Consider the following 14,421-nt stretch of genomic DNA (forward strand, 5'->3'; position numbering starts at 1 on the left):
GGGACAGTGTCTGCAGCAGGAATCTCCTAGTGCTGTCTTCAAGCTCTTTATTCTACTACCCTACCCTACATACCTCCAAAAGGAAAACTGATCATTCAGGATGAGAAGAATGAGAAGTAGACAGGAGGGGAATGTAAGCATGCCTGGCCCAGCAGGAGCAACACAGCATTTCAAAACTCACTTCTGTGAAAAACTTTAAGTTGGAGATAAAAATATGATTTAAAAAAATCAGTATAATCTAAAACAAAATTTGAAACCAAATACCTAAAAACCATCTGCTTACATATATGTTACCTCAGCATCCAGCAACTCTCTTAAAACATCTCTGCAGAAGAAGTGTTCACAGGCCCATGCATCCAACTCTGTCCCCACTGATGTCAGACTGCATTTGTACCACTTGACTCTTTCAAGTGATAGCATTTCAGAGATTTCTTTCCCTGTGAAGTAGGCTATCTGTCTGGTTTACTTTGTTTTACTAAAATGCTATTGTGGCTGCGGAATGCCATAAGTACAGCACTTTCTAATTGTAGTACCATGGAATTCCCACTTAAATATGTTTTCTCATCTGGGGTATAACCAATAAAGAAAAAAATGTATCCATACAGCACGTGCACACGCGCACGCACGCACACACACACATCACATGCTTAAGTAGAATTACTTGTTTTTATTAAATTATAAGGGCAGAAGAGAACTAAATATCTTTTCTCTTTATTTTAGATGACTTTTTCATCAAAATGTGCTATTTTCAGTCTGTCAAATTTTAACTTAAATCCTCTAAACATTAACTTTAAAATGACCTATGAATCATAATTTCAAATGTGAAATAAGAAGGCATCAAATGGGCTACTGTTTTATTTTTACTTTTAATACCAAGAATAAATCTGGTTAGTCCAAAATAAACTATAGCAACAATTTCCCACCTACTGCTAATATTTAGTATTGTGTCCCGAACCAGTGGTTTATTTTTGCTATGCTGAGGTAGAGGACCAGGCTGACAATGAAGTATTCTTCTGTTTCCTCGATCCATACCAGCTCCACGTGCACCGTTCCTGTCGAGTCTTCGTAGTCAACACAGTACGTCGGTCCCACGAAATAAGGACCGTCAGAAGGGTTGGGAGAAGATCGCATGCACACCGGGGAGCTGAAACACCAAAAGGGTTTCCCATATTCATCCAAGAGAGTTACATCCATTACAGAACAACTCTACAAAATAAGCACAAATATTTATACGTGTGAGGACAAAACGGCTGATTCCACCTGGCTGTCAGGTCTAATTGATAAATGTATGAACGTGTAAGTGAAGCATACAAGAGTCAAGTGAAAGAAGAGGAAGAATGGAAAAGAACAAAACGACAGGAAGAGGGCACAGCACACACAAAGAGTGTGATGGAATGGGACACGTGTGCAGGACTGGAAGCTACGGGGCACAGCTGGGCTCACAGATGGAGTCACGAGGGCAGGGCGGGTCTGTCCACCACTGCACCTGTTCACATCACTGGTACAATCAAGGCAGGTCTGGTAAAGGAATGAGAGCAGTAAGTAAGGAGCAGGAAAACCAGTAAGTGGACACTGGTGGTGGTGGGACACTGGTGGAGAGTTGGTAACAGCCCTCAGTGAGCAGTCTAGTAACTCACAGGAAAGAAGAGATGGGAGAAATATGAGACAAACTGAGCAGAAGTTGGTATCTGGACGTGAGGAGGATTTGAGGAGAAGAAAAGTGCCAGGTTCAGACATGCTGGATCTAAAGGGCATTGCTGGATGGGGACTCAACTCAGGGGCAGGAGACAGAACTGGAGATACTGATAATTATTAATGTTATTTTGTTGTCTCTTTATTGAATTTATTGGGGTGACATTGGTTAATAAAATTTTACAGTCTTCAGGGATACAATTCTATAATACATCATCTGTATATTATATTGTACTAGAGGCCTGTTGCATGAAAAGATTCGTGCAATAGGCCTTCCCTTCCCCTGGCTGCCGGCACCGGTTTTCCTCCAGCACCCAGGACCCAGGCCTTCGCTCTGGCCAGAGCCGCCTTCAGTCTTCGCTCCGCCGCTTCGCGCCTATGTATGCAAATTAACCGCCATCTTTGTTGGCGGTTTAATTTGCATATCTCGCTGATTAGCCAATCGGAGGCGTAGCGAAGGTATGGTCAATTACCATGTTTGTCTATTATTAGATAGGATGTTCACTACCCCAAGTCAAGTCACCTTCCGTCATTACTTATCCCCCTCCTTTACCTTCTTCTACCTCCCCCCACTTCCCCTCTGATAATCACCACACTGTTGTCTGTGTCTATCAGTTTAGGAGAATTTTTTGCTTAATTCCTTCACCTTTTTCACCCAGTTCCCCAACTCCCCTCCCCTCTGACAGCTGTCAGTCTATTCTCTATCTACTAATGTTATTAATGAGCTACATTTTAAATTTATTTTTAATTGTGTTAAAATACATATAACATAACCCTTTTTAAATGAACAGTTCATTGGCATTAAGTACATTAACTTTTTTTTTTGCAGCCATCACCACCACCCACGTCCAGAACTCTTTTCATCTTGCAAAACTGAAATTCTTGACCAAATTCATTAAACAACTCCCAATCCCTTCCCCCAACCCCTGACACCCAACCTTCTACTTCCTGTCTTTGTGGATATTGACTACACTAGGTCACTCATATAAGTGGAATCCAAATGTATCTCCCCTCTGTGTCTGGCTTATTTCAGTTAACATCATGTCCTCAAGGCTCATCCATGCTATAGTAGGTGACAGAATTTCCTTCCTTTTTAAGGAAGAGTACTATTCCCTTGCATGTTTATCCACTCACCTGCCAACAGACACCTAGGTTTCTTCCAACTCCTAGCTATTGTGTATAATGCCACTAAGAACATGTGTGTACACTGTGAGCTGTATTTTTTAACATGTTCTATGTATCAGAGACTGATCCCAGCAGTTTGCATATATATTTAAATTCATTCGCAATGATCAATAATTCAATTCTCAAGACACAATGAACTGATATCAAGGGTAAACTCTTCTAACACTAACCTTTTCAGACATGGCTCATTATTTTTCACAATTCATGCCCTGTATTAGTGTGTTAATAATTGCAACTTAGACACTATTATTAGAGATCAGCATGGACTGAGCGTAGATAACAGCATAATTACAGAGTTATCACAGACATCGGCATAGACTTGCTGTCAGAAGTCTGTACACAGCTAAATGGTTGACAGTGCTGACCACTTGGATCTGAGGATGAGCAGGTCAAAGGATCTTGACTCAAAAAATGTGTATCTTAGAGAAATGTAAATAATGCAAACATTCCAAAACTTAGGGAAAATGATATGTGAACTGGTTCCCACTGTGGAGGAGACCTGAGTGAAGAATGGGCCCCGTGAAATAGCCCTGACCCCTGACTGCAAAGACGCAGACCAGAACCAAGAGCCCTACCCATGGCAGAGGGTGTCCATCGATTGGCTCCAGGAGCCCCTTTGGAGCCTGGACCTTGGTCCTGATGCCTGTCCAGGTCCCAGAGCAGCCCCCATCAGCCTGACAACCCACATCATCGCCCTCTCTGCTTCTGGCATGACAGGGACCACAGCTCACAGACAAGGATAAGGGCCGTCCACACTGCAGCCTCACTGAGCTGAGACCTGGAACCAGAGCTGGTAGTGAGAGCTGGAAAATGTCTCTGTCTGATCTCGTGGCCGGAGCAGGAATAAGCAGCCATCAGCACGGCTGATTGAGGAGGGGACCATGTGTGGCCACGGCAGTTCCCAAGTAATACAGGTGATGGGTGGTTCTGGAAGCCACCGAACCTGTCTTTACCTTCACCCTTCACTGCTGGTCTGGTGGTCTCTTGGTTCTATTACTTAAAGCCTCAGCTGAACCCACAGAACAGAAATGTAGTTAGAGCCGTGAGCCGGGGGGAGATATCCCGGGCAAGGCAGAGAGAAGGAAACTGGGAAGGAAAGGTCAAGGGCCCAAAAGCCCATGCCCTTCAGCAGGTGACTTACTTTCTGCTTTTGCCCCACAGCTGCCAGCTAAAGACCTGTGAGCTGGCTATCTGCGAAGCCCTGCCCTTCTCAAGCCGAGCATTCTCCAATCCCTCCATGGGCTACACGCTGGCCTAGCACACAGGGGGCACATGAAACCTTCAGTAACTTCCCACAGACACATGAACCAAAACCAAGCTCTTTACCACGGTGTTATCCCTGTAGGAGCTGCCAGCCGGCCCAATGCCCCCTGCTCTGTGCCAGCTCGTTCTGCACACAGCAGGGAGCCTTGTCTCACCCAGGACAGGGACATGACACCCTGGCACTGGTGCCAGAAGTACAATGGACTCAGCTAAATCCATTTTTTTACAAGACATGTCTGTGGTCTTTAATATTCCTTTGTATGTAATAAACGATCTTTAAAACACTCCATTATACCAAACTGCAAGTGGCTCAAGAGATAATGCAGTTGACCTTGAACAACATAGGTCTACACTGCACGGGTCCACTTACATGTGATTTTCTTCAATAAATACTGTAAATGTATTTCTTGCCCTTATGATTTTCTTTATAACACTCTCCAGCTTACATTATTGCAAAAATTCAGTACATAATATATATATTATACACAAAATGTGTTAATCCACTGTATATGTTTTCAGTAAGACTGCCAGACAACAGTAGGCTATGAGTAGTAAGTTTTAGAAGTCAAAAGTTATATGTAGATTTTCAACTGCACTGGGGACTTAGCACCCCAACTTCTGCATTGTTCAAGGGTCAACTGTATTTAATGATAATTAAGTTCTTTTAATGCTCATTGATGATAATACTGCTCTTGGTCTCAGTCATCATCACTGATAGTTCCAACAAGGTGTCCACACACGTACGGCAGAATAAAGCTTTGTTACTGGAGGACCTCCGCATTCACAGGAGATCCATCCCACTGTTTATAAACATCCTATTCACTCCCACAAAATAAAGATGAAGAGTAGCACAAACCAGGGGCAGCCATGGTCACAGGGGCAGCCATGGTCACAGGGGCAGCCATGGTCACAAGGACCACAGAAGGAAATGAACATATGCTAGAGCATCCCGCTCCTGCTTCGCCTCTCCCTCCTCCCCCTCCTCCCCTCTTCCCTGCTAACTCCCAACCACTAAATCAACTCTCCCATCCATGTGGCTAAGTTTTGATAGAGATTTAAGTTGATTTAACTGCTCAAAGAAATAGCTGTGTCCTGGAAGTCATAACTGTAATAAATTTTGAGTTGGTGGGTGAGTAGTTAAGATGCTTTGAGTCAATGTTATTTGCCTGGTCCAACCTGCAGCTCCACTCTTTCTCCACAGAACAAACAGACCAAAGAGGTTGGAGGGGCACAGGGTGCAACCAGCACCTCGCAGCAGGGCCTCCTCCACCTCGCTCGGGGAACGCTGATAAAGGCAGTGGCTAAAGGACATGCACACATCTTCGGCTAGCAGAACAATAAATCTTAGGACTTTAAAAGCAATATCGTACATACACATCAACAGACATTTTTACTATACAGAGACCAGGGCACTTTAAGGAAAGAAAGCAGCCCTTACCTTTATGCAGCCATCAAAGACATCAGTTCTCCAGGAAAGGCCCACTTTGCCAATCAGTGGCAGATGCTCTGTGCTATTTTGAAAATGTATCACAATGAGCTTCACATATCCATTTTCAATATATCCTGAAAAAATTTAATGGGTTTTAAGTTACTCTATACTGATACAGGACAAGACGTCGGGACTCTGCAGGGTTGCTGCTGCATGAAGGTCTCCTCGCAGCTAAGAACCGGAGCCCCTGGTGGAGGAAGCACTGGCATTGCTAACCCAGACGTCTGGCTGAAAGCCAGGGCAGTGCACCTGCATCCCAGAGACAGAAAAACGTGCGGGTGCTCTGAAAAAGCGGGAGAGGACTGGGGTGAGCCTGGATACCCACCCCATCGCTGATGGAGAGACTGCTAAGGAGGCAGATGAAGCTAACAGCAAGGGAAATGGAAAATGAGGATGGGTGCGGTCTAAGAAAGGAGAGCCCAGAAATGGCCCAGACAGGACGATGAGTGTGGGGAGCAGAGAGAGCTGATGAAGTGAGGGGTTGGGGAGCAGGTGAATATGGATGCACACATAGAGTGAACATTTCTAATCATGCTCTAAATAAGTCAAAATCCTTACATGCGCTATCAATAGCGTGAATGAGACCAGAGGCCCTGTCCCTCCGCTGACCAGCTCAAAGTCACCTAAGAGGAACCTGGCCACCAAGGGCCCATCACAAGCCAGGCACGGGCATGTTCTGATTTCCAAGACACTTGTGGTCAGAGAGCCTGCAGCACAGCTGAGCTCCAGGTACCCACCCATTTCCTCACAGTCTGAAACACGACCGTCACGCATATCAGCACCTTCCCTGGATGAATGACTTCTGCAGAGACAGACACCTGGACAGAGGTTAACATGTGAATCACGGGGCAGAGCAGATGGAAGAGGAATGGGGAAGAGCACGTGTTCTTTGACCCTCAGCTGGTGATGTCACACGATAAAATAAAACCAAAGCTTGCTTGCCTTGGGAGCCAAAGCCCTATTCTAACAATTCTATACAGTGTTCTCATGCAGGTGTAGCCCGAAGATGCAGACCATGCTCTGCCCGCTGCCTCTTCTGTGACACAAGGTGCTCTGAGAGACAGACCCGCTTGAGGCAGGTGTTGGGGGCCCTGTGGGAGGGCGCTGTTAGCCAGGGCAGCAGGCTGCTGTGGCCCAACCTTGCTTTTGTTCCAAGGACAGAGGCTGCGAGTAATTAGCAGGAACTGTGCAGCCTCGCTCCCCCTGCCCGAGGTGTGGAGTGAGAGCCAAATGACACTGTCTTCCCAGGCAAGTCTGCTGTCACCACAGGGTTCGATGCAGCAGGCAGGAACTCTGCGAAGAGTGGCCTCAGCGGAGGCGCAGTAATGACAATCCGAAAGGACCAGATGTGGCTCTGCCCTGCTCTGTGTTCCTGCGCGGCCGTGCGCAGAAGCGAGAGGCCTCCAGCTGGCGCAGCCGGACGTGCCGGACAGAAACGGGACTTCATTTTCCATGTGGCTCGTCCTCAGGACACTGCCGAAAATGGACCCCAACGTACAACAGCCAATAACATCTCAATGGCAATGTCGGAGCTAATAAACTCGAAGTCTGTGCAGGAGGCAAGGACTGCTGTTACTTTATCATCACCAGACACCCTCCCCTTCCCAGCCACAACTGTAATATCCGCAGTATCTTAAAGGTCAGCACGCTTTTCTGCAACCCTCTGTGACCGCTGTGTCCATTAGAGAAAAGTGGTAAAGCTCATCCTACATTTAAACAATCTGCTTTGAGCTGGTCAGCGGAGGGGCAGGGCCTCTGGTCTCACTCATGCTGTCGGCAGCATGTGTAAGGATTCTGACTTCTTTAGAACATGAGCAGAGGTGTTCACTTTATGTGTGCATCTATATTCCCCTGCTCCCCACCCCCTCACTTCTCTGGCATCTCTCTCTTTGCAATGAAGGTGTGTATGAACGTGTGTGCATATAGCAGGTAATAATTTTGAGTATTTGTACACCATGTGTTAAGCACTTCACCTGTAGTAGCATAAAAGATTACTTTAAAAGAACACCTTAAAATAACACTATTAAATAGGAATTATAGTTTTCTGAATCCACAGGTGAGAAAACATTGCGGAGAGAGGTTAACAGTACCTTACCTAAGGTCATACTGCTGGTAAGTGGCAAAGACACAGTGCAAACTTGCTCTGTGCCTAGAGTCCATGTTATAATAGATTAAAATACATACAAAAAGGGGGAACAATCACTGATTAGTTTCATACTAGCTGAGTGTTTACAAAGTGGATTAAATTCTCATGAAGTTGTGCTCTTGTATTATTGCCAGGAGAGAAAATCTACAAATTAACATTAAAATATGCAGGGAAAATATTTTATGACTCCCCAAAATGTCTGGTAATTTCTCCATCTGTGAGTCCCACACTCACTCTGGCCCCTTCCCAAGCTACCTTATCTCTAGGTAATGAGTGACCTTGGTCCCTTCACTGGGAACTAACATGCCCTCATTGAATTCCTGTGTTCCTGAAACCATTCATAATAAATCCTAACCTTAACCGATCAATAAGACCATGCCAAATGTAGCGGAATGCCATTCCAGCATTCACCAAAGTGGCCTTCAGTGACATGCATGCCCCAACATGGCCTTGGGAGTCGCAATGACCTCATTCCAAACCCTACCCAGCCATTCACTGACTGTTCAGCCACGGTCAAACTTCAAGCTGAATTAAATAAAGATACAAATGGAAAGTACTTTATAAAGCTTTGGTCAGATCAATGGAATTAATAATAAATGCTGACATTACAGTGTAGATTGTTATATAGGTTAAGTGTGCTAAGCACCTGACATGATTATCTCAACAATAATATTCCATTTAAAGGCCAGTCTACTGCCAAGCAGAAAGTAGAGATGTACCATGTTCAGGGATTGCAAGTTTCACTATTGCTAAAATATCTACCTAACAGCCCAGGGTAGCTCAGTTGGTTAGAATGTTGCCTCAATGTGCCAAGGTTGCAGGTTTGATCCTCAGTCAGGGTACATACAAGCAACCAATGAATATATAAATAAGTGAAACAACAAATCAATGTTTCTCTCTTTTTCTTTCTCTCTAAAATCAATTTTAAAAAAGATATCCAGTTATCCAAATTGATCTATAGACTTAATGCAATCCCAATCATAATCCCATCAGGCATTTTAATAATTAATTTGTAAATAATCAGTATATATAAATAAATAAAATTTGACAAGCTGATTCTAAAATTTATATGGAAATATTAAGGACCTAAAATAGCCACACAACCTTGAAAAGAAGAAAAAAATGACTTCAAATTGACTATAGAGCTACAGCAATCAAGATAGTATGGTATTGCTATAAAGACACACAAATAGATCAACAAAAGAGATGGGTCCAGAAATACACCTAACACTTTATAAGCAATTGATTTCTGACAAAAACATCAAAATAATCCAATGAGAAAAGAAAGTCTTTTCACAAAAAACAACTTGCTATCCCTATGGGAAAATAAAATGAACCTCAACCCATATCTCATCTGTTACTCAAAAATTAATTAGGATGGATCATAGACCTGAATGTAAAAGCTAAAACCAAAATACAGCCAGAAGGAAAGAAAGAATAGCTCCATAACCTGAAGTATGAAAAGTTTTAAGAAATAAAAAAAAGAAAACAACAACTACAAAATAAAAAATGGATCAATTATATTTCATTAAATTAAGAAATTTCTGGTCACTAAAAGATATTAACAAAATGAAAAAGCAAGCCACTGACTGGGAGAAAGTATTTGCAAAACATGTATCAGAAAAAGTACTGGTATCCAGAATACATAAAGAACTCCTACAATTCAGGAATAATGAAAAAAACAACTCATTATTTTTTAAAAGGCAAAAGACTTAAGTGATACTTCAAAAAGAAGATATGCAAATGACTAATAAGCACATTAAAAAGTACTTAACATTACTGGCCATCAGAAAATGCAAATCAAAACCACCATGAGCTACCATTACCACCACACAGGAGAACAGCTACAATTCAAAAGACTAATGACATCAAATGTTGGTCAGGATATAGAGCAACCCGAACATTTGATGAGAGGAGTATAAGATAGTGCAATCATTCTTTAAAAAAAAAAAAAAAAAAAAGTTTGGCCATTTTTTATACATAAAATTTTCTTACACATTAAAAAAGTGGCATTCCTATACATAAAATTTTCTTACACATTCCAAAAAAGTCTGGTATTCTTATACATAAAAAAGCTTGGCAATTTGTAATACATAAATCTACTCTAAGACCCAACAATTCCAAGCCCTAAGTACTTAACCAAGAAATAAAAACATATGTCAAAAAAAGTCTTCACCAGAATCCTATAGCAGCTTTGTCCATAATAGCCCAAAGCAGAAAACAACCCAAATTTCATGTCCATCAACAGGAAAACAGGCCCTAGCCGGTTTGGCTTAGTGGATAGAGCGCTGACCTATGGACTGAAAAGTTCTGGGTTCAATTACAGTCAAGGGCACATGCCCGGGTTGTGGGCTCGATCCCTGGTAGGGGGCATGCAGCAGGTAGCCGATCAATGATTCTCTCACATCATTGATGTTTCTCTCTCTCTCTTTCCCTCTCCCTTCCTCTCTGAAAAATCAATAAAAATATATTTTAAAAAAACAAAAAACAGGAAAACAGGTATGCAAATTGTGGCACAATTAGTGGACTACTATTCATCAGTAGCTAGGAATGGCTAACAATACTTGCAACAGTACAGATAAAACTCAAAGGCATTTTGCTGAAAGGAAGAATCTAGATACAAAGGAATGTGGTGAAAGAACCCAGAAATAAGAGCACACCCTGTGTGATGCATTTAAATGAAGTTCTAGAACAAGCAGAATAATCCAGGTTGAAAAACCAGAAAGATGTCTGTGCAAGTTCTTGTACTCTTCTTTTAATTTTTCCTAAATTGGAAATTAGAGCAAAATAAAAAGTTACAAAACAAACAGCACTCAATACAGGTGAGCTGCTAGCTGTGCTGGCCTTCCTGGGAGGGCCCCTCTGCTCCCTGCACTGGCTGCCACTTCTGCATCCAACCTGTGACCCTGGCCAAGCCTCAGATCTGGGTCCTCACATCTCAGTCACCTCCGTGGCTGGTAGCACCCTTCCACCTATGCTGATCTGGTCCTGTTCTAAACCCCTCTTGCACACTTTGACACTGAACTGTCCTCAATTGTTGCTGTATCTTAGATCTGATTCCTCAAATAACCCACTGTCTTTGGGAATAAAAGTCCTGTCTTCTATGGGCATTCATAGCACTTCTAACATCATTTCTCAACTATAATTAGAGTTCATCTTGCCTCTTAAAAGGTGGAAAGTAAAGAATTTTGGGAAGAGAAACTGGCATATGGAGTGATTTTCCTAAGGCAAATAGAAAAAAGAGACAAGGGAGTTAAGTCAGATCAGAACCCCCTGAAGAAGGAAAATCAGAACATGGGTTAACTAAGCAGAGAAACCTGATGAGGCAAAAACTGAATGAGATGGGACCCCAGCCCACCACCTCAGGTCAGCACACACAAAGAAATGAAACAGACATCCATAGCAACTGTCAGGTATATGTGTAAATCTTGGGTAAAGATTTATCAGGAGACGCTATAAACTCAAAAATATTTGCCACAGAGCATTAACAATTTAAAGCTGCAGAGACCTGATGCTACAGAGGAACAATGAATAACAAGACAGTATAATCATTAGAGTCTAATGATCACACAGAGTTGGCACTAACTCTCAAGGACAGGAAATCTTTAGTGTCCCTGTTCCCTGTTAGGTCTCTAGCATAAATCTCCTCAAGGCATGTCCACGTCTTCTCTCTCTTTCTCAGCTAGTTGTTTTCAGATACTTGTTATTTTCCAAACCCCTGATCCACATGAAATTTAAGTAGCTATATATAAACATAGATAGTAGAATATCAAAAGAGAGAAGGTCTCTAAACATGAGAAGTATCAGAACTCTCCCTCCCATTTTTGGTTGCTATATAAGTTACAAGAGTTAAATGAATTAGAGAGATTGAAAAGTAAAAACTCCTAATTATTTAGGAAATTTCCCTCCCCAGCTCAGGCCTGGTGGATGTGATGGCATCAATAAATCTCCTATAAGCTTTTGAGCCATAGGTCTCTACTTCTTTCATATTAACTAGGGTCCTAACAGGCTACATTTGCCAGTCATATTGTTCCTGATATTGGTGACAATTAACTGGATTTTACACAGAACAAATTATGTACTGAGACTCTTTAAAAATTCACTGTTCATTAATTCAATAGTGTTTGAGAATAGCTTTTTCTATTGATGTATTTAAAGGTTCAGACTGGTATTTTCACAGTTTTATTTCCCTGGCATGCCTTTGGACCAATTTTCTATCAGTCTAGTCCATTTGAGTATAAATTATTTTTTTTCTAGACTAGCCTTCCAAAGACATTTAAAGAGAACGTATATGGTTAGTTGTTTCTGCTTCTCTTCCAATGTTCCTGAGAAACACATCCAGATCAGCCTCATGCTTCCGAGGGCAGATAGAAACTGGGCTCAGAATAAAGCATCCGCTCATCTGGCCGCAGGGCTGAGTCAGGGCTGAGTTCGTGACCTGACTAAATAAAGCCAAGGAGATGCAGTGAGGCTGGGGATGGTGGGAGAGCTACTCTTGGTAAAGGCAGCCTCAATGGACACGCATTTGTAATTTTCCCTAAGGAACTGCTGCTCATTCAAGAAGTTAGAAAAGCAATGTCAAGGTGAGCAGTGTGGAAGTTATCCATGGAGGGAAGTCCAGGACATCAGGAAAGGGATTCTGTGAGGCTACAAAGGATGAGATGCTGACAGGATAGCCCAGACTGTGTACTCAGGAAAGTGAAGCCAGGAAGAGATCAAAGACCTGAAACAATGAGAAGAAACCTGAACAGTTCAGTAGAAGTGAGGCACAGGAATCATGGAGGATAAGACATTTGTGATCTGAGAAGTGGGTCTCAGCTCAACGTGCTGGGGAGCTAGAGTCCTAACACCAAATGATTCACACTAGGGCAAAGATGAGAAGACCCATTACCTATGTTCCTTATTAGACTTAACATCCTCAAACTTCTTGGTTTAAGTAATAGATTCTATTTCCACAATCACCTTAATAAATACCTTTGAAAAAGCAACAAAATCTTATTTCAATCTCTTTGAAAACAAAATTTAAAAAAAAACAACACTCATATCCTTCCTTTTAAAGGATTAAAAGGAGTCAAATCACCAAAGAGAAAGAGCAAATCAAACTCTGAGGCCAAATCTGAAGCAGAAGTCAGAGTCTAGAAATGCAGGGAGATGAAAAGGGCTCCCCTGATGGTTTCCAGAGGCATGAGGCTCCTCCACAAACATCCTGGGTCACAGCAGAGACAGCTCAGGGCCCAGCCTGTGAGCTGCAAAAGCCTCCAGCCTAATGCTCTGCTGTTGCCATGTTGGATTCCTAATGTTGGACATCCCAACAAGGAGTCCACAGCTGCATGTCACACAGGGCCTCGCAAATCATGCCCTCTCTGAGGAGCTGTGACAGAATGCATGGATAGCTGGGCTCTCCATTCTGTGAGTGGTGATTTGTAATGCTGATTTTTTATAATAGGTCACTGGATTAACAAAGCAGGGGAAATGTACTAACAACCATTGATGAAGATACTCTAAGGCAGTGGTCGGCAAACTCATTAGTCAACAGAGCCAAATATCAACAGTACAATGATTGAAATTTCTTTTGAGAGCCAAATTTTTTAAACTTAAACTATATAGGTAGGTACATTGTTATTAACTTAATTAGGGTACTCCTAAGGCTTAGGAAGAGTCACACTCAAGGGGCCAAAGAGCCGCAGTTTGCCGACCAAGGCTCTAAGGAATTATCCGTTCTAATTTTTCTAGGTAATCACCACCCAGACAGGACTGTACTACTTCTAATGCCTTCCTGTTATGATAAGTGCTTAGAGAACATAAGCTGACCTAGAAACTTAGAAAGTAATTAGTATCAAGGAATAAAGGGGACGAAAAGTAGTTATCTATTTTGGGAACCAATAAAAATAAGATAGCACAATATATGCAAAAAATATATCTGAAACAAACCTTAAAGAGAGATTTTATGAGCTTATCAGATTCTGATACTGAAGAGTTAAATAACTCCATGTTTTGGGTAGGAAAAAAGAAGTTTCTAGGACCCATAACTTCTTTTATCCTCTCAACATTTCCTGTTATGCCTTAAAGAGTAAGCATTGAATATTTAATCAGTATTTTAATGAGAAACATATTGCAAAAACTCTACAGGATATAGAACAAATTTAACAAACAACTAATAGAATCATAATCTAAAAGAATTTACTCACAGGGGCAACACAAAAAGGAAGTATCAATGTGCAGAGAAAGGTGCAGGACCTACATAAGGAACGTTTCTCTCAACTTACATAAATGGATAGTCCAAAACCCTAAATAAAAATAGATCAATTCCTTCCAAATTAATGTACACATTTAATACAAATCTGATCAAAATGCAAATGAGATCTTTTTTAATCTGCCCAAGTAATTATTAAATACATCTAAAAGAATAAGTGGATGGAAATAACTAAGAAGTCTTTGATAAAAGCTCATTAGTAAGAAATCTTATGTTAGGGGAGGATCATATCTATATATATAAAGAGCCAGGGGCCATCACAACCAAACAAACGACCAAACAGGCTGAGTGGGGCGACAAGGCTGGCAGGGGTGTTAGTGAGGGACAACCAAACGACTGAGCAGCAGTCTGCATGGGGCGACCAGGCCGGCAGGGGGGTTAGTGAGGGACGAC

At 42.1% G+C, this 14,421-nt stretch overlaps 1 protein-coding gene across 2 annotated transcripts in view; it reads right to left on the reverse strand.

Moving 5' to 3' along the window:
- Positions 1–841: 841 nt before the first annotated feature.
- Positions 842–14,421, reverse strand: part of FBXO15 (F-box protein 15) — a 40,065-nt gene continuing 26,485 nt past the window's right edge. The window contains exons 9-10 of one of the 2 annotated variants that reach the window (XM_070420462.1): positions 5,579–5,703; positions 842–1,206 (exon numbers count right to left, since the gene is read on the reverse strand). In XM_070420462.1, coding sequence (XP_070276563.1) covers positions 937–1,206; positions 5,579–5,703 — 395 coding nt within the window. In that variant the 3' untranslated portion in view covers positions 842–936. The remainder of the gene's footprint in view (positions 1,207–5,578; positions 5,704–14,421) is intronic. The other variant, XM_070420463.1, reaches the window with a different exon arrangement.

The sequence above is a fragment of the Myotis yumanensis genome, unplaced genomic scaffold, assembly GCF_028538775.1.
Source record: "Myotis yumanensis isolate MYYU_CA2020_CCGP unplaced genomic scaffold, mMyoYum1.0.hap1 SCAF_7, whole genome shotgun sequence".
Lineage (NCBI taxonomy): Eukaryota > Metazoa > Chordata > Mammalia > Chiroptera > Vespertilionidae > Myotis > Myotis yumanensis.